The sequence below is a fragment of the Oncorhynchus tshawytscha genome, unplaced genomic scaffold (assembly GCF_018296145.1).
Source record: "Oncorhynchus tshawytscha isolate Ot180627B unplaced genomic scaffold, Otsh_v2.0 Un_contig_2225_pilon_pilon, whole genome shotgun sequence".
Lineage (NCBI taxonomy): Eukaryota > Metazoa > Chordata > Actinopteri > Salmoniformes > Salmonidae > Oncorhynchus > Oncorhynchus tshawytscha.
Genome location: NW_024609490.1, coordinates 69,358 through 95,236, shown reverse-complemented (window position 1 = coordinate 95,236; position 25,879 = coordinate 69,358). Strand labels below are relative to the sequence as shown.

Here is a 25,879-nt window from a genome sequence, read left to right as displayed (position 1 = left end):
TCCTTTCCCCTGTTTCTCTCTCTTCCTTTCCCCTGTTTCTCTCTTCCTTTCCCCTGTTTCTCTCTCTTCCTTTCCCCTGTTTCTCTCTCTTCCTTTCCCCTGTTTCTCTCTTCCTTTCCCTGTTTCTCTCTTTTCCCCTGTTTCCTTTCCCCTGTTTCTCTCTTTCCTTTCCCCTGTTTCTCTCTCTTTTTCCCCTGTTTCTCTCTCTTCCTTTCCCCTGTTTCTCTCTTCCTTTCCCCTGTTTCTCTCTTCCTTTCCCCCCTGTTTCTCTCTCTTTTCCCCTTTTCCCCTTTCCCCTGTTTCTCTCTCTCCTTTCCCCTGTTTCTCTCTTTTCCTTTCCCCTGTTTCTCTCTCTTCCTTTCCCCTGTTTCTCTCTCTTTCCTTCCCCTTTCCTCTCTTCCTTTCCCCTGTTTCTCTCTCTTCCTTTCCCCTGTTTCTCTCTTTCCTTTCCCCTGTTTCTCTCTTCCTTTCCCCCTGTTTCTCTCTTCCTTTCCCCTGTTTCTCTCTCTTCCCCTTTCCCCTTTCCCCTGTTTCTCTCTTTCCTTTCCCCTGTTTCTCTCTCTTCCTTTCCCCTGTTTCTCTCTTCCTTTCCCCTGTTTCTCTCTTCCTTTCCCCTGTTTCTCTCTTCCTTTCCCCTGTTTCTCTCTTCCTTTCCCCTGTTTCTCTCTTCCTTTCCCCTGTTTCTCTCTCTTTCCTTTCCCCTGTTTCTCTCTCTTCCTTTCCCCTGTTTCTCTCTCTTCCTTTCCCCTGTTTCTCTCTTTCCTTTCCCCTGTTTCCTCTTTCCCCTGTTTCCTTTTTCCCCTGTTTCTCTCTTTCCTTTCCCCTGTTTCTCTCTTCCTTTCCCCTGTTTCTCTCTTCCTTTCCCCTGTTTCTCTCTTTCCTTTCCCCTGTTTCTCTCTTCCTTTCCCCTGTTTCTCTCTCTTCCTTTCCCCTGTTTCTCTCTCTTCCTTTCCCCTGTTTCTCTCTCTTCCTTTCCCCTGTTTCTCTCTCTTCCTTTCCCTGTTTCTCTCTCTTCCTTTTCCCCTGTTTCTCTCTTTCCTTTCCCCTGTTTCTCTCTCTTCCTTTCCCCTGTTTCTCTCTTCCTTTTCCCCTGTTTCTCTCTTTCCTTTCCCCTGTTTCTCTCTTCCTTTCCCCTGTTTCTCTCTTCCTTTCCTTTTCTCTCTTCCCCCCTGTTTCTCTCTCTTCCTTTCCCCTGTTTCTCTCTTTCCTTTCCCCTGTTTCTCTCTCTTCCTTTCCCCTGTTTCTCTCTCTTCCTTTCCCCTGTTTCTCTCTTCTTTCCTTTCCCCTGTTTCTCTCTCTTCCTTTCCCCTGTTTCTCTCTTCTTCCTTTCCCCTGTTTCTCTCTCTTCCTTTCCCCTGTTTCTCTCTTCCTTTCCCCTGTTTCTCTCTCTTCCTTTCCCCTGTTTCTCTCTCTTCCTTTCCCCCCCTGTTTCTCTCTCTTCCTTTCCCCTGTTTCTCTCTTCCTTTCCCCTGTTTCTCTCTTTTCCTTTTCCCTGTTTCTCTCTTCCTTTCCCCTGTTTCTCTCTCTTCCTTTCCCCCTGTTTCTCTCTCTTCCTTTCCCCTGTTTCTCTCTTCCTTTCCCCTGTTTCTCTCTCTTCCTTTCCCCTGTTTCTCTCTTCCTTTCCCCTGTTTCTCTCTCTTCCTTTCCCCTGTTTCTCTCTTCCTTTCCCTGTTTCTCTCTTCCTTTCCCCTGTTTCTCTCTTTCCTTTCCCCTGTTTCTCTCTTCCTTTCCCCTGTTTCTCTCTTCCTTTCCCCTGTTTCTCTCTTCCTTTCCCCTGTTTCTCTCTTCCTTTACCCTGTTTCTCTATTATTTTTCCCTGTTTACGATCATCTTGTTCTCTATTTTCCAGCTGCTTCTCTCATCTGTCTGAAGACCACCCTGGGGTGTCCAAGGCCCTCCACTACACCTGCCCTCCCTCTTGCCCCTTCCCTAAACTCTTTCATCCCCATGGACTCCTCCTATCTCGTCCTACCACTTTAGACCTTGCCTTTGGAAACCTAACTGCACCCCACCCAAAGACACACACCGTACCCCAAAGGTATCTCACAATTACATGGGCCCTGTCACTCAGCCAGACTCACTGAGACAATCAATCAGTTGTTATCACCACAAGCAGAGAGCCAATCAGGTGTTTGCTAGACACAGCAGAGCTATTCCTATTGTAGCAATACATCCAAAGGAGCTAATTCGGTGAAGCCAGGAAGTAGAGATGAGGAAGTGACAAGGTACAGAGTGATAAGACGTTAACCAACCAAACACAGGCTTGTTAGTGATGACTGTGACGTCTTATTCATAGAGAGGTGAGGTACAGAGGAGAGAGAAGGGTAAAAGAGTGCCACCATTCTGCTTGCCTGTCAACCAACCTCTCTCACATAGTAACAGGAGAAAAGGACAAGGACACAAACATAAGAGAGAGACCAAGGGCCAAAGCGAGGCAGAGAGAAATAGAGAGAGAGAGACAAAAGAGAATAGAGTGCCCTTCACACCTTATCTCATACAAGCACTTGAAAAAATATTCTGTGGGCTCCTTGAAGCAAATTTTCCCAGAACAATCCCACACTCTCCACCGACACCCACCAACTCTCAGCTCTCAACTCTCAACACACTCTCCGGCCTCAAGATGATGTGCGAGGTGATGCCCACCATCTCTGAGGATGGGCGTGGCGGGAGTGGGGGAGGGCCTTCCTCTCCGGGAGGGAGTGGCGGGGGAATGGGAGGCGGTATGGGGGGTGGATACGGGGGCAGAGGGGAGCCCCGGGGCGGAGGTGACGAGGGGGGCAGCACCGGGAATCTGGAATCTCTGATGGTGAACATGCTGACGGAGAGGGAGAGGCTGTTGGACAGCCTAAGGGAGACCCAGGACAGTCTGGGGACAGCCCAGCTTCGTCTCCGAGACCTGGGCCATGAGAAGGACTCCCTCTCAAGACAGCTGTCTATCGCCCTACCACAGGTACACACGGGGAGGGGGTGTGTGTCTGTGTGTGTACATTCGTGTGTCCGTGTTTGCGCGTGCACTTGCTGCATATGTGGCTGCCTGTGTGTGTGTTTCTGTGTGCATGAGTGTGTGTTGTATGTGTGTTTACTTACTAAGTGTGAGATCTGGACAAAGAATCTATAGAGACCTTCCTGTTGCCTCGCTGCAAACACATTGTGAGTGTGAAAAAGAGAGAGTGAGTGTATACTGTGCATTTGGAAAGTATTCAGAACCCTTGACTTTTTTCACATTATGTTACTTTACAGCCTTATTCTAAAATTGATTAAATTAAATATTTCCCTCATCAATCTACACACAATATCTCATAATGACAAAGTGAAAACAGGTTTTTAGGATAAAAAAATAAACTGAAATACCTTATTTACAAAAGTATTCAGACCCTTTGCTATGAGACTCCATCCTGTTTGTTTGGGCTCAGGTGCATCCTGTTTCCATTGATCATCCTTGAGGTGTTTCTACAACTTGATTGGAGTCCACCTGTGGTAAATTTAATTGATTGGACATGATTTGGAATGGCACACACCTGTCTATATCAGTCCCACAGTTGACAGTGGCCTCCATCATTATTAAATGGAAGAGGTTTGGAACCATCAAGACTCTTCCTAGAGCTGGCCACCCGGCCAAACTGAGCAATCGTGGGAGAAGGGCCTCAAGAATCCGATGGTCACTCTGACAGAGCTCAAGAGTTCCTCTGTGGAGAAGGGAGGACCTTCCAGAAGGACAACCATCTCTGCAGCACCGCCAATCAGACCTTTATGGTAGAGTGGCCAGACGGAAGCAACTCCTCAGTAAAAGGCACATGACAGCCCGCTTGGAGTTTGCCAAAAGGCACCTAAAGGACTCTCAGACCACGAGAAACAAGATTCTCTGGTCTGGTGAAACCAAGATTGAACTCTTTGGCTTGAATGCCAAGTGTCACGTCTGGAGGAAAACTGGCACCATCCCTACGGTAAAGCATGGTGGTTGCAGCATCATGCTGTGGTGATGTTTTTCAGTGACATGGACTGGGAGACTAGTCAGGATTGAGGGAAAGATGAACAGAGCAAAGTACAGAAAACCTGCTCCAGAGCGCTCAGGACCTCAGACTGGGGAAAAGTTCACCTTCCAACAGGACAATGACCCTAAGCACACAGCCAAGACTACACAGGAGTGGCTTCGGGACAACTCTCTGAATGTCCTTGAGTGGCCCAGCCAGAGCCCGGACCTGAACCTGATCGAACATCTCTGTAGAGACCTGAAAATAGCTGTGCAGCGACGCTTCCCATCCAACCTGACAAAACTTGAGAGGATCTGCAGAGAAGAATGGGAGAAACTCCACCAAATACAGGTGTGCCAAGCTTGTAGTGTCATACCCAAGAAGACTCAAGGCTGTAATCACTGCCAAAGGTGCTTCAACAAAGTACTGAGTAAAGGGTCTGAATACTTATGTAAATGTTATATTTCAGTTTTTTTATGCTTAGACTTTAACATGGTTCTGGTTTTATGTTGCTTCTCTTATCCATACTGAGCTATCCTGCTATCTACTGGACTCACCAATGAGCTGTTCAGTTTGTTCCATCTGTACTTAGCTGTTCCATCTGTTCTTGTTGGTATGTGGTTGTTCCTGCTCCTACGGACCATTTCTGGTGCATACTGAGCAGGGCTGTGGCTGAATCATGACTTAGACTTCATGACAGACTGTTACATATTATTGGCGGTTCCATTCGATTGAGTAATACCTATAATACCCAGGCCAATATTAGCCCACATCCTTATGCCCGTAGAGTAATCATTCTAGTGTGACTGACGCCACTGAACATGCGAAAAGGACTCCATCTTGGATTTCAGACAGGCAGTCTCCCTGGATGCCAAAGATGAGTGATGCGGTTTATTTTGTTAGAACCCATATGTTCTCTGAACTATTGAAAGCAATAACAGATGTGATAGGACAATGTGTTTTTACTGAGAATGACTGGACGTTAAAGGGCCATATTACCTCACTGAGAGGGAGATCAATATGGTGCACACATCTACGGACACACACATACACACAAACACACATGAAGAGAGCAGCACAGAGCGCTGTGATATATTCAACACCAGCGCTAGCAGCACAGAGCGCTGTGATAGATTCAACACTAGGGCTAGCAGCACAGAGCGCTGTGATAGATTCAACACCAGCGCTAGCAGCACAGAGCGCTGTGATAGATTCAACACCAGCGCTAGCAGCACAGAGCACTGTGATAGATTCAACACTAGGGCTAGCAGCACAGAGCGCTATGATAGATTCAACACTAGGGCTAGCAGCACAGAGCGCTGTGATAGATTCAACACTAGGGCTAGCAGCACAGACTCGCTGTGATAGATTCAACACTAGGGCTAGCAGCACAGAGCGCTGTGATAGATTCAACACTAGGGCTAGCAGCACAGAGCGCTGTGATAGATTCAACACTAGGGCTAGCAGCACAGAGCACTGTGATAGATTCAACACTAGGGCTAGCAGCACAGAGCACTGTGATAGATTCAACACTAGGGCTAGCAGCACAGAGCGCTGTGATAGATTCAACACCAGCGCTAGCAGCACAGAGCACTGTGATAGATTCAACACTAGGGCTAGCAGCACAGAGCGCTGTGATAGATTCAACACTAGGGCTAGCAGCACAGAGCGCTGTGATAGATTCAACACCAGCGCTAGCAGCACAGAGCACTGTGATAGATTCAACACTAGGGCTAGCAGCACAGAGCACTGTGATAGATTCAACACTAGGGCTAGCAGCACAGAGCACTGTGATAGATTCAACACTAGGGCTAGCAGCACAGAGCGCTGTGATAGATTCAACACCAGCGCTAGCAGCACAGAGCACTGTGATAGATTCAACACTAGGGCTAGCAGCACAGAGCGCTGCAATAGATTCAACACCAGCGCTAGCAGCACAGAGCACTGTGATAGATTCAACACTAGGGCTAGCAGCACAGAGCGCTGTGATAGATTCAACACTAGGGCTAGCAGCACAGAGCACTGTGATAGATTCAACACTAGGGCTAGCAGCACAGAGCGCTGCAATAGATTCAACACTAGGGCTAGCAGCACAGAGCACTGTGATAGATTCAACACTAGGGCTAGCAGCACAGAGCGCTGTGATAGATTCAACACTAGCGCTAGCAGCACAGAGCGCTGTGATAGATTCAACACTAGAGCTAGCAGCACAGAGCGCTGTGATAGATTCAACACTAGCGCTAGCAGCACAGAGCGCTGTAATAGATTCAACACTAGAGCTAGCAGCACAGAGTGCTATGATAGATTCAACACTAGAGCTAGCAGCACAGAGTGCTATGATAGATTCAACACTAGAGCTAGCAGCACAGAGCGCTGTGATAGATTCAACACTAGAGCTAGCAGCACAGAGTGCTATGATAGATTCAACACTAGGGCTAGCAGCACAGAGCGCTGTGATAGATTCAACACTAGAGCTAGCAGCACAGAGCGCTGTGATAGATTCAACACTAGAGCTAGCAGCACAGAGCGCTGTGATAGATTCAACACTAGAGCTAGCAGCACAGAGCGCTGTGATAGATTCAACACTAGAGCTAGCAGCACAGAGCACTATGATAGATTCAACACTAGAGCTAGCAGCACAGAGCGCTGTGATAGTTTCAACACTAGAGCTAGCAGCACAGAGTGCTATGATAGATTCAACACTAGAGCTAGCAGCACAGAGCGCTGTGATAGATTCAACACTAGAGCTAGCAGCACAGAGTGCTATGATAGATTCAACACTAGAGCTAGCAGCACAGAGCGCTGTGATAGATTCAACACTAGGGCTAGCAGCACAGAGCGCTGTGATAGATTCAACACTAGAGCTAGCAGCACAGAGCGCTGTGATAGATTCAACACTAGGGCTAGCAGCACAGAGCGCTGTGATAGATTCAACACTAGCGCTAGCAGCACAGAGCGCTGCAATAGATTCAACACTAGAGCTAGCAGCACAGAGCGCTGTGATAGATTCAACACTAGGGCTAGCAGCACAGAGCGCTGTGATAGATTCAACACTAGCGCTAGCAGCACAGAGCGCTGCAATAGATTCAACACTAGAGCTAGCAGCACAGAGCGCTGTGATAGATTCAACACTAGCGCTAGCAGCACAGAGCGCTGCAATAGATTCAACATTAGGGCTAGCAGCACAGAGCGCTGTGATAGATTCAACACTAGGGCTAGCAGCACAGAGCGCTGTAATAGATTCAACATTAGGGCTAGCAGCACAGAGCGCTGTGATAGATTCAACACTAGGGCTAGCAGCACAGAGCGCTGTGATAGATTCAACACTAGGGCTAGCAGCACAGAGCGCTGTGATAGATTCAACACTAGGGCTAGCAGCACAGAGCGCTGTGATAGATTCAACACTAGGGCTAGCAGCACAGAGCGCTGTGATAGATTCAACACTAGAGCTAGCAGCACAGAGCGTTGTGATAGATTCAACACCAGCAGGGTTCATTGAGTGCGTCTGCTCAGTGTGCCGCCACTGCTGAGAAAGGGAGAGCGGGAGAGTGGAGAGAGACAGATTGATAGAGAGAGAGGGCTGCAGAGTGAGAATAAGAGCATGGTACAGAGAGAGAACTGGTGGTGTGAAACACACACACAGACTAACGAATCAGGCCAATTTGCATATTGCTGCATACTAATGATGGAGCTTCTGGCATCTATTCTTAGGTGTTCTGGGTTATCACATGGAGAGATAGAGATGGATGAAGGATTGTGAGGATGAGAGCGGAGTAGGCCGAGTGAGAGGATGAGAGGGAGAGATGGAGGCCTAGTACAGTCGGGAGACACCTTGAGGTAGTTTATGATCACATTGTGTCTTGGACTGTGTAGGGAGAGTGAGACAAGGATAGTAGAAAGAGAGAACTAGAGAGAGAAAGCAAATAATTGTGGGATATCGGTGCCAAAAGCTGTCTTTTCAGCTAGAGTCAATCCCAGAAATCCAAATTCCTATGGGTCTGCTGTGTACCATCTGTACATCACCCCTAACTTTCCCCCTGTCTTCTTTTTCCTTTTCCCCCTGTCTTCTTTATCCCCTGTCTTCTTTTTCCCTGTCTTCTTTTTCTCTTTTTCCCGTCTTCTTTTCCCCTGTCTTCTTTTCCCTGTCTTCTTTTTCCTTTTCCCCCTGTCTTCTTTTTTCCCTGTCTTCTTTTTCCTTTTCCCCCTGTCTTCTTTTTCCCTGTCTTCTTTTTCCCCCTGTCTTCTTTCCCCCTGTCTTCTTTTTCCTTTTCCCCGTCTTCTTTTTCCCCCTGTCGTCTTTTTTTCCTTTTCCCCCTGTCTTCTTTTTTTCCCTGTCCCCTGTCTTTTTCCTTTTCCCCCTGTCTTCTTTTTTTTCCTGTCGTCTTTTTCCCTTTTCCCCCTGTCTTCTTTTTTTTCCCTGTCGTCTTTTTCCTTTTTCCCCTGTCTTCTTTTTTTTCCCTGTCGTCTTTTTCCCTTTTCCCCCTGTCTTCTTTTTCCCCTGTCTTCTTTTTCCTTTTCCCCCCTGTCTTCTTTTTCCCCGTCTTCTTTTTCCCTGTCTTTTTCCCTTTTTCCCCCGTCTTCTTTTTCCTTTTTCCCCTTCTGTCTTCTTTTTTTCCCCCTGTCTTCTTTTCCTTTTTCCCTGTCTTCTTTTTCCTTTTTCCCCTGTCTTCTTTTTCCCTGTCTTCTTTTTCCCTGTCTTTTTTTCCCTGTCTTCTTTTTCCTTTTCCCCTGTCTTCTTTTTTTTCCCTGTCTTCTTTTTCCCTTTTCCCCCTGTCTTCTTTTTCCTTTTCCCCCTGTCTTCTTTTTCCTTTTTCCCCTGTCTTCTTTTTCCTTTTTCCCCTGTCTTCTTTTTCCTTTTTCCCCTGTCTTCTTTTTCTCGTTTTCCCCTGTCTTTTTTTCCCTGTCTTCTTTTTCCTTTTCCCCTGTCTTCTTTTTCCTTTTTCCCCTGTCTTCTTTTTCCCTTTTCCCCTGTCTTCTTTTTCCTTTTCCCCCTGTCTTCTTTTTCCTTTTTCCCCTGTCTTCTTTTTCCTTTTCCCCTGTCTTCTTTTCCTTTTCCCCCTGTCTTCTTTTTCCTTTTTCCCCTGTCTTCTTTTTCCCTGTCTTCTTTTTCCTTTTCCCCCTGTCTTCTTTTACCCTGTCTTCTTTTTCCTTTTCCCCTGTCTTCTTTTTCCCTTTTCCCCTGTCTTCTTTTTTCCCTTTTTCCCCTGTCTTCTTTTCCCCTGTCTTCTTTTTCCTTTTCCCCCTGTCTTCTTTTTCCCTTTTTTTCCCCTGTCTTCTTTTTCCTTTTTCCCCTTTCTTCTTTTCCTTTTTCCCCTGTCTTCTTTTTTTTTTTTTTCCCCTGTCTTCTTTTTCCTTTTTTTTCCCCTGTCTTCTTTTTCCTTTTCCCCCTGTCTTCTTTTTCCTTTTCCCCCTGTCTTCTTTTTCCTTTTTTTTCCCCTGTCTTCTTTTTCCTTTTTTCCCCTGTCTTCTTTTCCCCTTTTTCCCCTGTCTTCTTTTTCCCCTGTCTTTTTTCTTTTTCCCTGTCTTCTTTTTCCTTTTCCCCTGTCTTCTTTTTCCTTTTTCCCTGTCTTCTTTTTCCTTTTCCCCTGTCTTCTTTTTTCCTTTTTCCCCTGTCTTCTTTTTCCTTTTTTTTCCCCCTGTCTTCTTTTTCCCTTTTTTCCCCTTCTTCTTTTTCCTTTTTCCTTTTTTTTCCTTTTTCCCCTGTCTTCTTTTTCCTTTTTCCCCTGTCTTCTTTTTCCTTTTTCCCCTGTCTTCTTTTCCCCTTTTTTTTCCCCTGTCTTCTTTTCCTTTTTCCCCTGTCTTCTTTTTCCTTTTTCCCCTGTCTTCTTTTTCCTTTTCCCCTGTCTTCTTTTTCCCCTTTTTTTTCCCCTGTCTTCTTTTCCTTTTTCCCCCTGTCTTCTTTTCCTTTTTCCCCTGTCTTCTTTTTCCTTTTCCCCTGTCTTCTTTTCCTTTTTCCCCTGTCTTCTTTTTTCTTTTTCCCCTGTCTTCTTTTTCCCTTTTTTTTCCCCTGTCTTCTTTTTCCTTTTTCCCCTGTCTTCTTTTCCTCCCTTTTCTTTTCCCCCTGTCTTCTTTTTCCTTTTTCCCCTGTCTTCTTTTCCTTTTCCCCTGTCTTCTTTTTCCTTTTTCCCCTTCTTTTTCCTCCCCTGTCTTTTTCCTTTTTCCCCTGTCTTCTTTTCCTTTTTCCCTGTCTTCTTTTCCTTTTTCCCCTGTCTTCTTTTTCCTTTTCCCCTGTCTTCTTTTCCTTTTTCCCTGTCTTCTTTTTCCTTTTTCCCCTTCTTCTTTTTCCTTTTTCCCCCGTCTTCTTTTCCTTTTTCCCCCTGTCTTCTTTTCCTTTTCCCCTGTCTTCTTTTTCCTTTTTCCCCCTGTCTTCTTTTCCCCTTTCCTTTTTCCCCCCCTGTCTTCTTTTTCCTTTTCCCCTGTCTTCTTTTTTTCCTTTTTCCCCCCCTTCTTCTTTTTCCTTTTTCCCCTTTTTTCCCTGTCTTCTTTTCCTTTTTCCCCTGTCTTCTTTTCCTTTTTCCCCTGTCTTCTTTTTCCTTTTCCCCTGTCTTCTTTTTCCTTTTCCCCTGTCTTCTTTTTCCTTTTTCCCCTGTCTTCTTTTCCTTTTCCCCTGTCTTCTTTTCCTTTTTCCCCTGTCTTCTTTTCCTTTTTCCCCTTCTTTCCCCTGTCTTCTTTTCCCCTGTCTTCTTTTTCCTTTTCCCCCTGTCTTCTTTTTCCTTTTTCCCCTGTCTTCTTTTTCCTTTTTCCCCTGTCTTCTTTTCCCCTGTCTTCTTTTTCCTTTTTCCCCTGTCTTCTTTTTCCTTTTTCCCCTGTCTTCTTTTTCCTTTTTCCCCTGTCTTCTTTTTCCTTTTCCCCTGTCTTCTTTTTCCTTTTCCCCTGTCTTCTTTTCCTTTTTCCCCTGTCTTCTTTTTCCTTTTTCCCCTGTCTTCTTTTTCCTTTTTCCCCTGTCTTCTTTTCCCCTTTTTTCTTTTCCCCTTCTTTTTTTCCTTTTCCCCTGTCTTCTTTTCCTTTTTCCCCTGTCTTCTTTTCCCCTGTCTTCTTTTTCCTTTTCCCCTGTCTTCTTTTCCTTTTTCCCCTGTCTTCTTTTCCCCCCCTGTCTTCTTTTTTTCCCCTGTCTTCTTTTTCCTTTTCCCCCTGTCTTCTTTTTCCTTTTTCCCCTGTCTTCTTTTCCTTTTCCCCCTGTCTTCTTTTCCTTTTCCCCTGTCTTCTTTTCCTTTTCCCCTGTCTTCTTTTTCCTTTTTCCCCTGTCTTCTTTTTCCTTTTCCCCCTGTCTTCTTTTTCCTTTTCTCCCCCTGTCTTCTTTTTCCTGTCTTCTTTTTCCTTTTCCCCCTGTCTTCTTTTCCCCTGTCTTCTTTTTTTCTTTTTCCCCTGTCTTCTTTTCCTTTTCCCCTGTCTTCTTTTCCTTTTCCCCTGTCTTCTTTTTCCTTTTTCCCCTGTCTTCTTTTCCTTTTCCCCCTGTCTTCTTTTCCTTTTTCCCCTGTCTTCTTTTTCCTTTTCCCCCTGTCTTCTTTTTCCTTTTTCCCCCTGTCTTCTTTTCCTTTTCCCCCTGTCTTCTTTTTCCTTTTTCCCCTGTCTTCTTTTCCTTTTCCCCTGTCTTCTTTTTCCTTTTCCCCTGTCTTCTTTTCCCCTGTCTTTTTTTCCCTGTCTTCTTTTTCCTTTTTCCCCCTGTCTTCTTTTTCCTTTTCCCCTGTCTTCTTTTCCCCTTCTTCTTTTCCTTTTCCCCCTGTCTTCTTTTTTTTCCCCCTGTCTTCTTTTCCTTTTCCCCCTTCTTCTTTTTCCTTTTTTCCCTGTCTTCTTTTCCTTTTTCCCCTGTCTTCTTTTTCCCTGTTTCTTTTCCCCTTTTCCCCCCTGTCTTCTTTTCCCTTTCCCCCTGTCTTCTTTTTTTTCCCCTGTCTTCTTTTCCCTTTTTCCCTGTCTTCTTTTTCCTTTTCCCCCTGTCTTCTTTTCCTTTTTCCCCCTGTCTTCTTTTCCTTTTTCCCCTGTCTTCTTTTTCCTTTTCCCCTGTCTTCTTTTTCCCTTTTCCCCTGTCTTCTTTTTTTTCCCCTGTCTTCTTTGTCTTTTTCCCCTGTCTTCTTTTCCTTTTTCCCCTGTCTTCTTTTTCCTTTTCCCCTGTCTTCTTTTCCTTTTCCCCTGTCTTCTTTTTCCTTTTTCCCTGTCTTCTTTTCCTTTTCCCCTGTCTTCTTTTCCTTTTCCCTGTCTTTTTCCTTTTTTTCCCTGTCTTCTTTTTCCTTTTTCCCCTGTCTTCTTTTTCCCGTCTTCTTTTTCCTTTTTCCCCTGTCTTCTTTTTCCTTTTCCCCCCTGTCTTCTTTTTCCTTTTCCCCTGTCTTCTTTTTCCTTTTTCCCCTGTCTTCTTTTTCCCTTTCCCCTGTCCTCTTTTTCCTTTTTACCCTGTCTTCGTTTTCCTTTTTCCCCTGTCTTCTTTTTCCCCTTTCCCTTCTTTTTTCCTTTTCCCCTGTCTTCTTTTCCTTTTTCCCCTGTCTTTTTCCCTGTCTTCTTTTTCTTGTTTTCCCCTGTCTTCTTTTTTTTCCCTGTCTTCTTTTCCTTTTTCCCCTGTCTTCTTTTTCCTTTTTCCCCTGTCTTCTTTTTCCTTTTTTCCCCTGTCTTCTTTTTCCCCTGTCTTCTTTTTCCTTTTCCCCTGTCTTCTTTTCCTTTTTCCCCTGTCTTCTTTTTCCTTTTTCCCCTGTCTTCTTTTTCCCCTGTCTTTTTTTCCCCTGTCTTCTTTTTCCTTTTCCCCCTGTCTTCTTTTTCCTTTTTCCCCTGTCTTCTTTTTCCCTTTTCCCCTGTCTTCTTTTTCCTTTTCCCCTGTCTTCTTTTTCCTTTTCCCCCTGTCTTCTTTTTCCTTCTTTTCCCCTGTCTTCTTTTCCTTTTTCCCCTGTCTTCTTTTCCTTTTTCCCCTGTCTTCTTTTTCCTTTTCCCCTGTCTTCTTTTTCCTTTTCCCCTGTCTTCTTTTCCTTTTCCCCTGTCTTCTTTTTCTCTTTTTCCCCTGTCTTCTTTTCCTTTTCCCCTGTCTTCTTTTTCCTTTTCCCCTGTCTTCTTTTTTTACCCTGTCTTCTTTTTCCTTTTTCCCCTGTCTTCTTTTTCCTTTTCCCCTGTCTTCTTTTTCCTTTTTCCCCTGTCTTCTTTTTCCTTTTTCCCCTGTCTTCTTTTTCCTTTTTACCCTGTCTTCTTTTTCCTTTTTACCCTGTCTTCTTTTTCCTTTTTCCCTGTCTTCTTTTTCCTTTTTCCCCTGTCTTCTTTTTCCTTTTTCCCCTGTCTTCTTTTTCCTTTTCCCCTTCTTTTTTCCTTTTTCCCTGTCTTCTTTTCCTTTTCCCCTGTCTTCTTTTCCTTTTTCCCCTGTCTTCTTTTCCTTTTTCCCCTGTCTTCTTTTTCCTTTTTCCCCTGTCTTCTTTTCCTTTTCCCCCTGTCTTCTTTTTTTCCTTTTTTTTCCCTTTCCCCTTCTTTTTTTCCTTTTCCCCTGTCTTCTTTTTCCTTTTTCCCCTGTCTTCTTTTTCCTTTTCCCCTGTCTTCTTTTTCCTTTTCCCCCTGTCTTCTTTTTCCTTTTCCCTGTCTTCTTTTTCCTTTTTCCCCTGTCTTCTTTTTCCTTTTCCCCCTGTCTTCTTTTTCCTTTTCCCTGTCTTCTTTTTCCTTTTCCCCCTGTCTTCTTTTTCCTTTTCCCCTGTCTTCTTTTTCCCTGTCTTCTTTTTCCTTTTCCCCTGTCTTCTTTTCCCCTGTCTTCTTTTTTCCTTTTCCTTTTCCTTTTCTTCTTTTCCCCTGTCTTCTTTTCCTTTTCCCCTGTCTTCTTTTTCCTTTTCCCCTGTCTTCTTTTCCTTTTCCCCTGTCTTCTTTTTCTTTTCCCCTGTCTTCTTTTTCCTTTTCCCCCTGTCTTCTTTTCCTTTTCCCCTGTCTTCTTTTTCCCTTTCTTCTTTTTCTTTTTTTCCCTGTCTTCTTTTTTTCCTTTTTCCCCCCTGTCTTCTTTTCCTTTTCCCCTGTCTTCTTTTCCTTTTCCCCTGTCTTCTTTTTCCTTTTCCCCTGTCTTCTTTTCCTTTTCCCCTGTCTTCTTTTCCTTTTTCCCCTGTCTTCTTTTTCCTTTTTCCCCTGTCTTCTTTTTTTTCTTTTTTTCCCCCTGTCTTCTTTTTCTTTTCCTTTTTTTTTTTTACCCTGTCTTCTTTTTCTTTTCCCCTGTCTTCTTTTCCTTTTCCCCTGTCTTCTTTTCCTTTTTCCCCTGTCTTCTTTTCCTTTTTCCCCCTGTCTTTTTTTTCCTTTTCCCCTGTCTTCTTTTCCTTTTCCCCTGTCTTCTTTTTCCTTTTCCCCTGTCTTCTTTTTCCTTTTCCCCTGTCTTCTTTTCCTTTTTCCCTTCTTCTTTTTCCTTTTTCCCCTGTCTTCTTTTCCTTTTTCCCCTTTTCCTTTTCCCCTGTCTTCTTTTTCCTTTTTCCCCTGTCTTCTTTTCCTTTTTCCCCTGTCTTCTTTTCCTTTTTCCCCTGTCTTTTCCTTTTTCCTTTTTTTCCCCTGTCTTCTTTTTCCTTTTCCCCCTGTCTCTTTTTTTTTCCCCTGTCTTCTTTTTCCTTTTCCCCTGTCTTCTTTTTCCTTTTCCCCTGTCTTCTTTTTCCTTTTTCCCCTGTCTTCTTTTTTTCCCTGTCTTCTTTTTCCTTTTCCCCCTGTCTTCTTTTTCCTTTTCCCCTGTCTTCTTTTCCTTTTCCCCTGTCTTCTTTTTCCCTGTCTTCTTTTTCCTTTTCCCCTGTCTTCTTTTCCTTTTTCCCCTGTCTTCTTTTCCTTTTCCCCTGTCTTCTTTTCCTTTTTCCCCTGTCTTCTTTTCCTTTTTCCCCTGTCTTCTTTTTCCTTTTTTTTCCCCTGTCTTCTTTTTCCTTTTCCCCTGTCTTCTTTTCCTTTTCCCCCTGTCTTCTTTTTCCTTTTCCCCTGTCTTCTTTTCCTTTTCCCCTGTCTTCTTTTCCTTTTTTTCCCCTGTCTTCTTTTTCCTTTTCCCCTGTCTTCTTTTTCCTTTTCCCCTGTCTTCTTTTTCCTTTTTCCCCTGTCTTCTTTTCCTTTTTCCCCTTTTTCCCCTGTCTTCTTTTTCCTTTTCCCCTGTCTTCTTTTCCTTTTTTCCCTGTCTTCTTTTCCTTTTCCCCCTGTCTTCTTTTTCCTTTTTTTTTTTCCCCTGTCTTCTTTTCCTTTTCCCTGTCTTCTTTTTCCTTTTCCCCTGTCTTCTTTTCCTTTTCCCCTGTCTTCTTTTTCCTTTTCCCCCTGTCTTCTTTTTTTCCCTGTCTTCTTTTCCTTTTTCCCCTGTCTTCTTTTCCCCCCTGTCTTCTTTTTCCTTTTTCCCCTGTCTTTTCTTTTTCCCTGTCTTCTTTTCCTTTTCCCCCCTGTCTTCTTTTCCTTTTCCCCCTGTCTTCTTTTCCTTTTCCCCTGTCTTCTTTTTCCTTTTCCCCTGTCTTCTTTTTCCTTTTCCCCCTGTCTTCTTTTTCCTTTTCCCCCTGTCTTCTTTTCCTTTTCCCCTGTCTTCTTTTCCTGTCTTCTTTTTTTTCCCCTGTCTTCTTTTTCCCCTGTCTTCTTTTTCCTTTTTCCCCTGTCTTCTTTTTCCCTGTCTTCTTTTTCCTTTTCCCCTGTCTTCTTTTTCCTTTTTCCCCTGTCTTCTTTTTCCTTTTTCCCCCTGTCTTCTTTTCCTTTTTCCCCTGTCTTCTTTTTCCTTTTCCCCCTGTCTTCTTTTTCCTTTTCCCCCTGTCTTCTTTTTCCTTTTCCCCTGTCTTCTTTTTCCTTTTCCCCCTGTCTTCTTTTTCCTTTTCCCCTGTCTTCTTTTTCCTTTTCCCCTGTCTTCTTTTCCCCTGTCTTCTTTTTCCTTTTTCCCCTGTCTTCTTTTCCTTTTCCCTGTCTCTTCTTTTCCTTTTTCCCCTGTCTTCTTTTTCCTTTTTCCCCTTCTTCTTTTCCTTTTCCCCCTGTCTTCTTTTTCCTTTTCCCCCTGTCTTCTTTTTCCTTTTCCCCCTGTCTTCTTTTCCTTTTCCCCCTGTCTTCTTTTTCCTTTTTCCCCTGTCTTCTTTTTTTTTCCTTTTTCCCCCTGTCTTCTTTTCCTTTTTCCCCCTGTCTTCTTTTTCCTTTTTCCCCTGTCTTCTTTTTTTTTTCCCCTGTCTTCTTTTCCTTTTCCCCCTGTCTTCTTTTCCTTTTCCCCCTGTCTTCTTTTTCCTTTTTCCCCTGTCTTCTTTTTCCTTTTTCCCCTGTCTTCTTTTTCTTTTTCCTTTTTTCCTTTTCTTTTTCCTTTTTTCCCCTGTCTTCTTTTCCCCTTTTCTTCTTTTTTCCTTTTTTCCCCTGTCTTCTTTTCCTTTTTCCCCTGTCTTCTTTTTCCTTTTTCCCCCTGTCTTTTTTCTTTTTCCCCTGTCTTCTTTTTCCTTTTCCCCTGTCTTCTTTTTCTTTTTTCCCTGTCTTCTTTTTCTTTTCCCCTGTCTTCTTTTCCCCTGTCTTCTTTTCTTTTCCCCTGTCTTCTTTTCCTTTTTTTCCCCTGTCTTCTTTTTCCTTTTTCCCCTGTCTTCTTTTCCCCTGTCTTCTTTTTCCTTTTTCCCCTGTCTTCTTTTTTCCCCTGTCTTCTTTTCCTTTTTCCCCCTGTCTTCTTTTTCCTTTTCCCCTGTCTTCTTTTTCCTTTTTTCCCCTGTCTTCTTTTTCCTTTTCCCCCTGTCTTCTTTTTCCTTTTCCCCTGTCTTCTTTTCCTTTTTCCCCTGTCTTCTTTTCCTTTTTCCCCTGTCTCTTTTCCTTTTTCCCCTGTCTTCTTTTCCTTTTCCCCTGTCTTCTTTTTTTTCCTTTTCCCCTGTCTTCTTTTTCCTTTTCCCCTGTCCTTTTTTCCCTGTCTTCTTTTTCCTTTTCCCCTGTCTTCTTTTTCCTTTTCCCCTGTCTTCTTTTTTCCCCCCCTGTCTTCTTTTCCTTTTTCCCCTTCTTTTCCTTTTTCCCCTTCTTTTTTTCCCCTGTCTTCTTTTCCTTTTCCCTGTCTTTTTTTCCCCTGTCTTCTTTTCCTTTTTCCCCTGTTTTTCCTTTTTCCTTTCTTTTTTTCTTCTTTTTCCTTTTTTACCCTGTCTTCTTTTTTTACTGTCTTCTTTTCTTTTTCCCCTGTCTTCTTTTCCTTTTTTTTCCCCTGTCTTCTTTTTCCTTTTTACCCTGTCTTCTTTTTCCTTTTCCCCTGTCTTCTTTTCCTTTTTCCCCCTCTCTTTTCCTTTTCCTGTTTTTCCTTTTTTTCCCCTGTCTTCTTTTCCTTTTCCCCTGTCTCTTTTTTCCTTTTCCCCTGTCTTCTTTTCCTTTTCCCCTGTCTTCTTTTCCTTTTTCCCCTGTCTTCTTTTTCCTTTTCCCCTGTCTTCTTTTTCCTTTTTCCCCTGTCTTCTTTTTCCTTTTTCCCCTGTCTGCTTTTTCCTTTTCCCTGTCTTCTTTTCCTTTTCCCCTGTCTTCTTTTCCTTTTTCCCCTGTCTTCTTTTCCTTTTTCCCTGTCTTCTTTTCCTTTTCCCCTTCTGTCTTCTTTTTCCTTTTCCCCCTGTCTTCTTTTTCCTTTTTTTCCCCTGTCTTCTTTTCCTTTTCCCCTGTCTTCTTTTTCCTTTTCCCCCTGTCTTCTTTTTCCTTTTTCCCCTGTCTTCTTTTCCTTTTTCCCCTGTCTTCTTCTTTCCTTTTCCCCTGTCTTCTTTTCCTTTTCCCCCTGTCTTCTTTTTCCTTTTCCCCTGTCTTCTTTTCCTTTTCCCCCTGTCTTTTTCTTTTTTTTCCCTGTCTTCTTTTCCTTTTCCCCTGTCTTCTTTTTCCTTTTTCCCCTGTCTTTTTTCCTTTTTCCCCCCTGTCTTCTTTTTCCTTTTTCCCCTGTCTTCTTTTTCCTTTTTTCCCTGTCTTTTTTTCCTTTTCCCCTGTCTTCTTTTTTTTTCCCTGTCTTCTTTTTCCTTTTTCCCCTGTCTTCTTTTCCTTTTTTCCCTTTTTCCCCCTGTCTTCTTTTCCTTTTTACCCTGTCTTCTTTTTCCTTTTCCCCTGTCTTCTTTTCCTTTTTCCCCTGTCTTCTTTTTCCTTTTCCCCTGTCTTCTTTTCCTTTTCCCCTGTCTTCTTTTTCCTTTTTCCCCTGTCTTCTTTTTCCTTTTCCCCCTGTCTTCTTTTTTTCTTTTTCCCCTGTCTTCTTTTTCCCCTTTTTTCCCCTGTCTTCTTTTTCCTTTTCCCCCTGTCTTCTTTTTCCTTTTTTCCCCCTGTCTTCTTTTTTCCCTGTCTTCTTTCCTTTTCCCCTGTCTTCTTTTCCTTTTTCCCCTGTCTTCTTTTCCTTTTTCCCCTGTCTTCTTTTTCCTTTTTCCCCTGTCTTCTTTTTTTTTCTTTTTTCCCTGTCTTCTTTTTCCTTTTTTTTCTGTCTTCTTTTTCCTTTTCCCCCTGTCTTCTTTTTCCTTTTCCCCTGTCTTCTTTTCCTTTTCCCCTGTCTTCTTTTTCCTTTTTTTCCCCTGTCTTCTTTTTCCCTTTTCCCCCTGTCTTCTTTTTCCCTGTCTTCTTTTTTTCCTTTTTCCCCTGTCTTCTTTTTTTTTCCCCTGTCTTCTTTTTCCCTGTCTTTTTTCCTTTTTCCCCTGTCTTCTTTTCCTTTTTCCCCTGTCTTCTTTTCCTTTTCCCCTGTCTTCTTTTTTCCTTTTTTTTCCCTGTCTTCTTTTCCTTTTCCCCTGTCTTCTTTTTCCTTTTTTCCCTGTCTTCTTTTCCCCTGTCTTCTTTTTCCTTTTTCCCTGTCTTCTTTTCCTCCCTTCTTTTTTCCTTTTTCCCCTGTCTTTTTTCTTTTCCCTGTCTTCTTTTTCCCTTTTTCCCTTTTTCCCTTCTTTTTTCCTTTTTCCCCTGTCTTCTTTTTTCCTTTTCCCCTGTCTTCTTTTTCCTTTTCCCCCTGTCTTCTTTTCCTTTTTTCCCCTGTCTTCTTTTTCCTTTTCCCCTGTCTTCTTTTTCCTTTTCCCCCTGTCTTCTTTTTCCTTTTCCCCTGTCTTCTTTTCCTTTTTCCCTGTCTTCTTTTTCCTTTTTTTCCCCTGTCTTCTTTTTCCTTTTCCCCTGTCTTCTTTTTTTTTGTCTTCTTTTTCCTTTTTCCCCTGTCTTCTTTTCCTTTTCTTTTTCCCCCCCTGTCTTCTTTTTTCCCACTTTTTTTCCTTTTCCCTGTCTTCTTTTTCCTTTTCCCCCTGTCTTCTTTTTCCTTTTTCCCCTGTCTTTTTTCCTTTTTCCCTGTCTTCTTTTCCTTTTTCCCCTGTCTTCTTTTTCCTTTTCCCCTGTCTTCTTTTTCCTTTTTCTTTTTTTTCCTTTTCTTTTTTCCTTTTTTTTTCCCCTGTCTTCTTTTTCCTTTTTCCCCTGTCTTCTTTTTCCTTTTTCCCCTGTCTTCTTTTCCCCTTTTCTTTTTCCTTTTTCCCCTGTCTTTTTTCCTTTTCCCCTGTCTTCTTTTTCCTTTTTCCCCTGTCTTCTTTTTCCTTTTTCCCTGTCTTCTTTTTGCCTTTTCCCCTGTCTTCTTTTTCCTTTTCCCCTGTCTTCTTTTTCCTTTTTTCCCTGTCTTCTTTTCCCCTTTTCCCTGTCTTCTTTTTCCTTTTCCCCCTGTCTTCTTTTTCCTTTTCCCCCTGTCTTCTTTTTCCTTTTTCCCTGTCTTCTTTTTCCTTTTTCCCCTGTCTTCTTTTTCCTTTTTCCCCTGTCTTCTTTTCCTTTTTCCCTTCTTTTTCCTTTTCTGTCTTCTTTTTCCTTTTTCCCCTGTCTTCTTTTTCCTTTTTTTCCCCCTTCTTTTTCCTTTTTTCCCCCTGTTTTTTTTCCTTTTCCCTGTCTTCTTTTTCCTTTTCCCCTGTCTTCTTTTTCCTTTTCCCCCTGTCTTCTTTTTCCTTTTCCCTGTCTTCTTTTTCCTTTTCCCCCTGTCTTCTTTTTCCTTTTCCCCTGTCTTCTTTTTCCTTTTTCCCCTGTCTTCTTTTTCCTTTTCCCCCTGTCTTCTTTTTCCTTTTTCCCCTGTCTTCTTTTTCCTTTTTCCCCTGTCTTCTTTTTCCTTTTCCCCCTGTCTTCTTTTCCCCTGTCTTCTTTTTCCTTTTTTACCCTGTCTTCTTTTTCCTTTTAAACCCTGTCTTCTTTTTCTCTTTTCTCCTCTATCAGTAGGTACCACTGATGTGCACACTGACAGCCCAGTCCCTAATCTTCCTACCAGTCCACTGAACACAATAATCAACAGTGTTATGTTATAATGCTCCAGGGCATGTAGAATTACACCATATACTGGAAGAGCTGGACTGAGCACCAATGCCTCCCAGTGGCTTGTGGAAACGCCCATGATTCAGTCTTCACATGCTCCAGGACACGGGCGGTTGCATGCCTTTCCTTACTGTGACACTGATAGTGAATGTGTGTCACGGCTTGGTCACGCACGGGTAAAGTCCATCTGAGCCAAGATGGCCGTCAGGACAGAGGATGGTACAGTGTCATATGTGGCCATATGTCAGCCTAGCCTACACAACGTGGCTGGCCCCACCATGGCCATGATGGAATGGCCATGAGGTGTTCACTGGAGTGTTATGAGCAACCCAGGTCAGGAACATAGACATTATCTGCTCCCAGATATACGTAGTTGGAAACTCAACGTCATACTATAGACACAGTGCTGTCACACATACACACACACAGTGGAGGCTGTTGGGAGGAGCTATAGGAAGATGGGCTCATTGTAATGGCTGGATTAGAAGGCTTGGAATGGGGTCAAACGTGGTTTCCATATCTTTGTGTGTTATCCCCTTCTATTCATCCCATTCTAGCCATTACAATGAGCCCGTCCTCCTATAGCTCCTCCCACCAGCCTGCACTGTGTGTGTATGTGTGACACCAGTGTGTCACAGGTCTGTAATTTAAATGTTAATTTTTTTTTCTCGTTTAAATGTTTTTGTGCTTAATTTTTGAACTGTTTGTAATTGTGCTGTATGTATGTGTGCTAATGTACTGTATATGATTATGGCTACATACAGTGTATTGTGAGTAACGCTGCCCCCTTGTGTCTCTGCAGGAGTTTGCAGTGCTGACCAAAGAGCTGAATGTCTGCCGGGAGCAGCTGCTGGAGAGAGAGGAGGAGATAGCAGAACTCAAGGCAGAGAGGAACAACACACGGGTTAGTCTGTTTGTGTGTGTGTGTGTGTGTGTGTGTGTGTGTGTGCATGCGCGCGCACGCGCGTGTGTGTTGAATTGTGGGCTTGAGTGTACGTCTTTGTGTCTATTGATGTGTGCATGTCTATTCATGCACGCTTATGTTTACGCTTGAGTATGTCTGTATACCTATATGTTATACAGTTCAGTTTGTATTTGTATTTATTATGGATCTCCATTAGCTGCTGCCAAATTTGAAAAACATTACAATACATTCACAGATTTCACAACACACTGTGAGCCCTCAGGCCCCTACTCCTCCACTACCACATCTACAGTACTAAATCCATGTGTGTGTATAATGCATATGTGTTCATGTGTGTGTAAGTGTGTGTAAGTGTCTGTGCCAATGTTTGTTGCTTCACAGTCCCCACTGTTCCATAAGGTGTTTTTTTAATCTGATTTTTAAATCTAATTATACTGCTTGCGTCAGTTACTTCATGTGGAATAGAGTTCCATGTAGTCATGGCTCTATGTAGTACTGTGTGCCTCCCATAGTCTGTTCTGGACTTGGGGACTGTGAAGAGACCTCTTGTGGCATGTCTTGTGGGGGGGTATGCATGGGTGTCCGAGCTGTGTGCCAGTAATTTAGACAGACAGCTCGGTGCAACCAATATGTCAATACCTCTCATAAATAAAAGTAGTGATGAAGTCAATCTCTCCTCCACTTTCAGCCAGGAGAGATTGACATGCATATTATTCATATTAGCTTTCTGTGTACATCCAAGGGCCAGCCGTGCTGCCCTGTTCTGAGCTGATTGCAATTTTCCTAAGGCCTTTTTTGTGGCACCTGACCACACGACTGAACAATAGTCAAGGTGAGACAAAACTAGGGCCTGTAGGACCTGCCTTGTTGATAGTGTTGTTAAGAAGGTAGAAACTAGAGCCTGTAGGACCTGCCTTGTTGATAGTGTTGTTAAGAAGGCAGAAACTAGGGCCTGTAGGACCTGCCTTGTTGATAGTGTTGTTAAGAAGGTAGAAACTAGAGCCTGTAGGACCTGCCTTGTTGATAGTGTTGTTAAGAAGGCAGAAACTAGGGCCTGTAGGTCCTGCCTTGTTGATAGTGTTGTTAAGAAGGTAGAAACTAGGGCCTGTAGGACCTGCCTTGTTGATAGTGTTGTTAAGAAGGTAGAAACTAGAGCCTGTAGGACCTGCCTTGTTGATAGTGTTGTTAAGAAGGCAGAAACTAGGGCCTGTAGAACCTGCCTTGTTGATAGTGTTGTTAAGAAGGTAGAAACTAGGGCCTGTAGGACCTGCCTTGTTGATAGTGTTGTTAAGAAGGTAGAAACTAGGGCCTGTAGGACCTGCCTTGTTGATAGTGTTGTTAAGAAGGTAGAAACTAGGGCCTGTAGGTCCTGCCTTGTTTATAGTGTTGTTAAGAAGGTAGAAACTAGGGCCTGTAGGTCCTGCCTTGTTGATAGTGTTGTTAAGAAGGTAGAAACTAGGGCCTGTAGGACCTGCCTTGTTGATAGTGTTGTTAAGAAGGTAGAAACTAGGGCCTGTAGGACCTGCCTTGTTGATAGTGTTGTTAAGAAGGTAGAAACTAGGGCCTGTAGGAACTGCCTTGTTGATAGTGTTGTTAAGAAGGTAGAAACGAGGGCCTGTAGGACCTGCCTTGTTGATAGTGTTGTTAAGAAGGCAGAAACTAGGGCCTGTAGGTCCTGCCTTGTTGATAGTGTTGTTAAGAAGGTAGAAACTAGGGCCTGTAGGACCTGCCTTGTTGTTAGTGTTGTTAAGAAGGCAGAGCATCACTTTATTATAGACAGACTTCTCCCCATCTTAGCTACTACTGTATCAATTTGTTTTGACCATGACAGTTTACAATCTAGGGTTACACTAAGCAGTTTAGTCATCTCAACTTGCTCAATTTCCATATTATTTATTACAAGATTTAGTTTAGGTTTAGTGAGTGTTTTGTTCCAAATACAATGCATTTAGTTTAAGAAATATTTAGGGCTAACTTATTCCTTGCCACCCACTCTGAAACTAACTGAAGCTCTTTGTTGAGTGTTGCAGTCATTTCAGTCGCTGTAGTAGCTGACGTGTATAGTCTTCCGCATACATAGACACTCTGGCTTTACTCAAAATCCGTTGCATGTCATTAGTAAAAAATGTAAAAAGCAAGGGGCCTAAACAGCTACCTGGGGGAATTCCTGATTCTAACTGGATTATATTTGAGAGGCTTCCATTAAAGAACACCCTCTGTGTTCTGTTAGACAAGTAACTCTTTATCCACATTATAGCAGTGGGTGTAAAGCCATAACACATACGTTTTTCCAGCAGCAGACTATGATCGATAATGTCAAAAGCTGCACTGAAGTCTAACAAGACAGCCCCCACAATATTTTTATCATCAATTTCTCTCAGCCAGTCATCAGCCATTTGTGTAAGTGCTGTGCTTGTTGAGTGTCCTTCGCTATAAGCATGCTGAAATTCTGTTGTCATGTAGATCCGATCCTTATTCCAAGTGGCCCCTGCTCTCTGTGTGTCTAGCTGCTGCTAGAGCATCTGGAGTGCCTGGTGTCTCGTCATGAGCGCAGTCTGAGGATGACAGTGGTGAAGAGGCAGGCCCAGTCTCCTGCCGGGGTCTCCAGCGAGGTGGAGGTCCTCAAGGCCCTCAAGTCCCTGTTCGAACACCACAAAGCCCTGGACGAGAAGGTGTGTGTGTGTGTGTGTGTGTGTGTGTGTGTGTGTGTGTGTGTGTGTGTGTGTGTGTGTGTGTGTGTGTGTGTGTGTGTGTGTGTGTGTGTGTGTGTGTGTGTGTGTGTGTGTGTAAAGGGCTGGACAAGAAGGTCAGTCTGGGTGCTAAATGGAGGAGTGAGTGGGCTGGCTCCACAGGATTTATTCTTAACCTTCTGTACTAACATCCACCTCTCTCTCTCCCCTTCACTCCCACTCTCTTTCTCCCTTTCCACTATCTCGTCTTTCTCTCCCCCTCTGTCTGTCTGGGACCTCCTTAGGTGCGAGAGAGGTTACGTGTGGCTCTGGAGCGAGTGACTGTTTTAGAGGAAGAGCTGGAGTCCTCCTCAAATGAGGTGAGTTATCCTCCTCTGCTCGTTCTCCTTTTCCTCTGTCCGCAGATAAAGCATCTTTTCTAAACCTTTCTGTTCTCCATCTCTACCTAGTGCCATTCTCTACGAGACCAAATCAAAAGACGCCAACAAGGCTTAGAAAATGGGAAAGAGGTGAGGGGATTTATGCTGTACTGGCTGAAGTAAATGTTGAAGTATTAGTGTCTCATGTGCTGCATAGTTTGCTTGGAGTTTAAGGAGTTGCATCACATTTCCATCTTTACATGATGTTGTCTTTTCCTTGTCGTTTTCCTCTCCTTCTTCCTCTCACAGCGGCTGCCCAATGGACCCTCCTCCATCCTGGAGGATGGAGAGATTGACAGAGAGAGACAGAGAGAAACAGAGATAGAGCGGCAGAGAGCAGAGCTGGCCCAGCTGAAAGAAAGACTGGCCCTCATGTGCAGACAGGTGAGTGACAAATAGAGATAACTAACAGTTTGAGTCATACATACACCAGACATACATGTGTTATAAGGAATATGACTTTCATAGATGTGATGCTGACCCAGAGGGTGGCTTCTTGTGTGTAACTATTATGTCACCCTCCAGGTTGGGGAGATCGAGGAACAGTTGACTGCAGCTAGGAGGGAGGTGACCAAGTCAGAGGAAGCCAATCAGAAACTGCAGAGGGATGTGAAGGAGGTGAGCTCTACTTCCCAATTGGTTGAAAATACGCGTGTGTGTCAGCATCTCATTGCGCTAGAGAGAAATGTGTGTCTGTTTTCCCTACTCTATTAGAGAAATGTAACAGTTTCCTGTGGCAACAGAGCCATTTTCCTACTTGGCAGCAATAACTGCTACTGTACTGTACTGTATGTGTGAGACTTGCCCTGTAGCCATGGCAACAGTATCACTAGTAAACAGGCAAGCACGTGGATAGAAGCTGGCGCTGTCACTCACACAGCTGATTGGTGGCTTGGGACTGGGAGGAATTTTGGGGCAAGTGGTCCCAGAGCCACCCAGTCACCACACCCCCTACCTCCTCCTCTCCCTCCCATTCCTCCTCCTCCTTCTTCCCTCATCCTCCTTTTTCCCTCCTCCCTTTTCCCTCCTCCTCTCCCCCTCCTCTCCCTCCCCCATCCTCTCCCCCTCCTCCTCTCCCTCCTCTTCTCCCTCCTCCTCTCCCTCCTCCTCTCCCCCCCCTCTCCCTCCCCCCATCCTTTCCCCCTCCTCTCCCTCCTCTCCCTCCTCTTCTCCCTCCTCCTCCAGGACTTGTGCAATAACATCTGTCACTTGGCAGAGACGTGTTTCCTCTGTCAACAACTTCCTTCAACTAACCATTATCATACTTCAGCTACAGTTTTAGTGGTTTAGCAGCAGCGCCAAGTCTCTTTGATCATGTCCGACTTTTATGTATTTCTCCCTCTTTCTATTTCTCTCTTTTCCTCTGTCTGTCCCTCCCCCTTTCTCCTCTCTATCAGGCTCTTTGTCAGAGAGAGGACATGGAGGAGAGAATAACTACTTTAGAACGCAGGTAAATACAACTGTCTATCCACCCCCCCCTGAATACACCAGGGAATGTCTTTTGCCATAGGCAATTGTGTCTGTTGTGTTCAGTTGTACGACATTGCCTTCAAGATGTGTCTGCTGTATGTCATTGTGCTGTGTGCCTGCAGGTACCTAAGTGCCCAGAGGGAGGCGACGTCTCTCCACGACATTAAAGACAGGCTGGAGAATGACCTGGCCAGTAAAGACTCCCTCTACAGGCAGGTGGGTGAAGGGACCTTCTTTCTCCTGGTTGTTTCTGTTAGTGGA

At 44.0% G+C, this 25,879-nt stretch overlaps 1 protein-coding gene across 4 annotated transcripts in view; it reads left to right on the top strand.

The window, feature by feature from the left end:
- Window positions 1–25,879, top strand: part of ppfia3 (PTPRF interacting protein alpha 3) — a 49,786-nt gene that overhangs the window by 4,445 nt on the left and 19,462 nt on the right. For 2 of the 4 annotated variants that reach the window (XM_042315513.1, XM_042315514.1), the window contains exons 1-9: window positions 2,761–2,950; window positions 20,917–21,018; window positions 23,547–23,711; window positions 24,014–24,088; window positions 24,179–24,238; window positions 24,398–24,532; window positions 24,674–24,766; window positions 25,546–25,598; window positions 25,741–25,834. In XM_042315513.1, coding sequence (XP_042171447.1) covers window positions 2,804–2,950; window positions 20,917–21,018; window positions 23,547–23,711; window positions 24,014–24,088; window positions 24,179–24,238; window positions 24,398–24,532; window positions 24,674–24,766; window positions 25,546–25,598; window positions 25,741–25,834 — 924 coding nt within the window. In that variant the 5' untranslated portion in view covers window positions 2,761–2,803. Of the gene's footprint in view, window positions 1–1,744; window positions 2,951–20,916; window positions 21,019–23,546; window positions 23,712–24,013; window positions 24,089–24,178; window positions 24,239–24,397; window positions 24,533–24,673; window positions 24,767–25,545; window positions 25,599–25,740; window positions 25,835–25,879 lie in introns of those variants that run through there. The other 2 variants (XM_042315511.1, XM_042315512.1) reach the window with 2 other exon arrangements.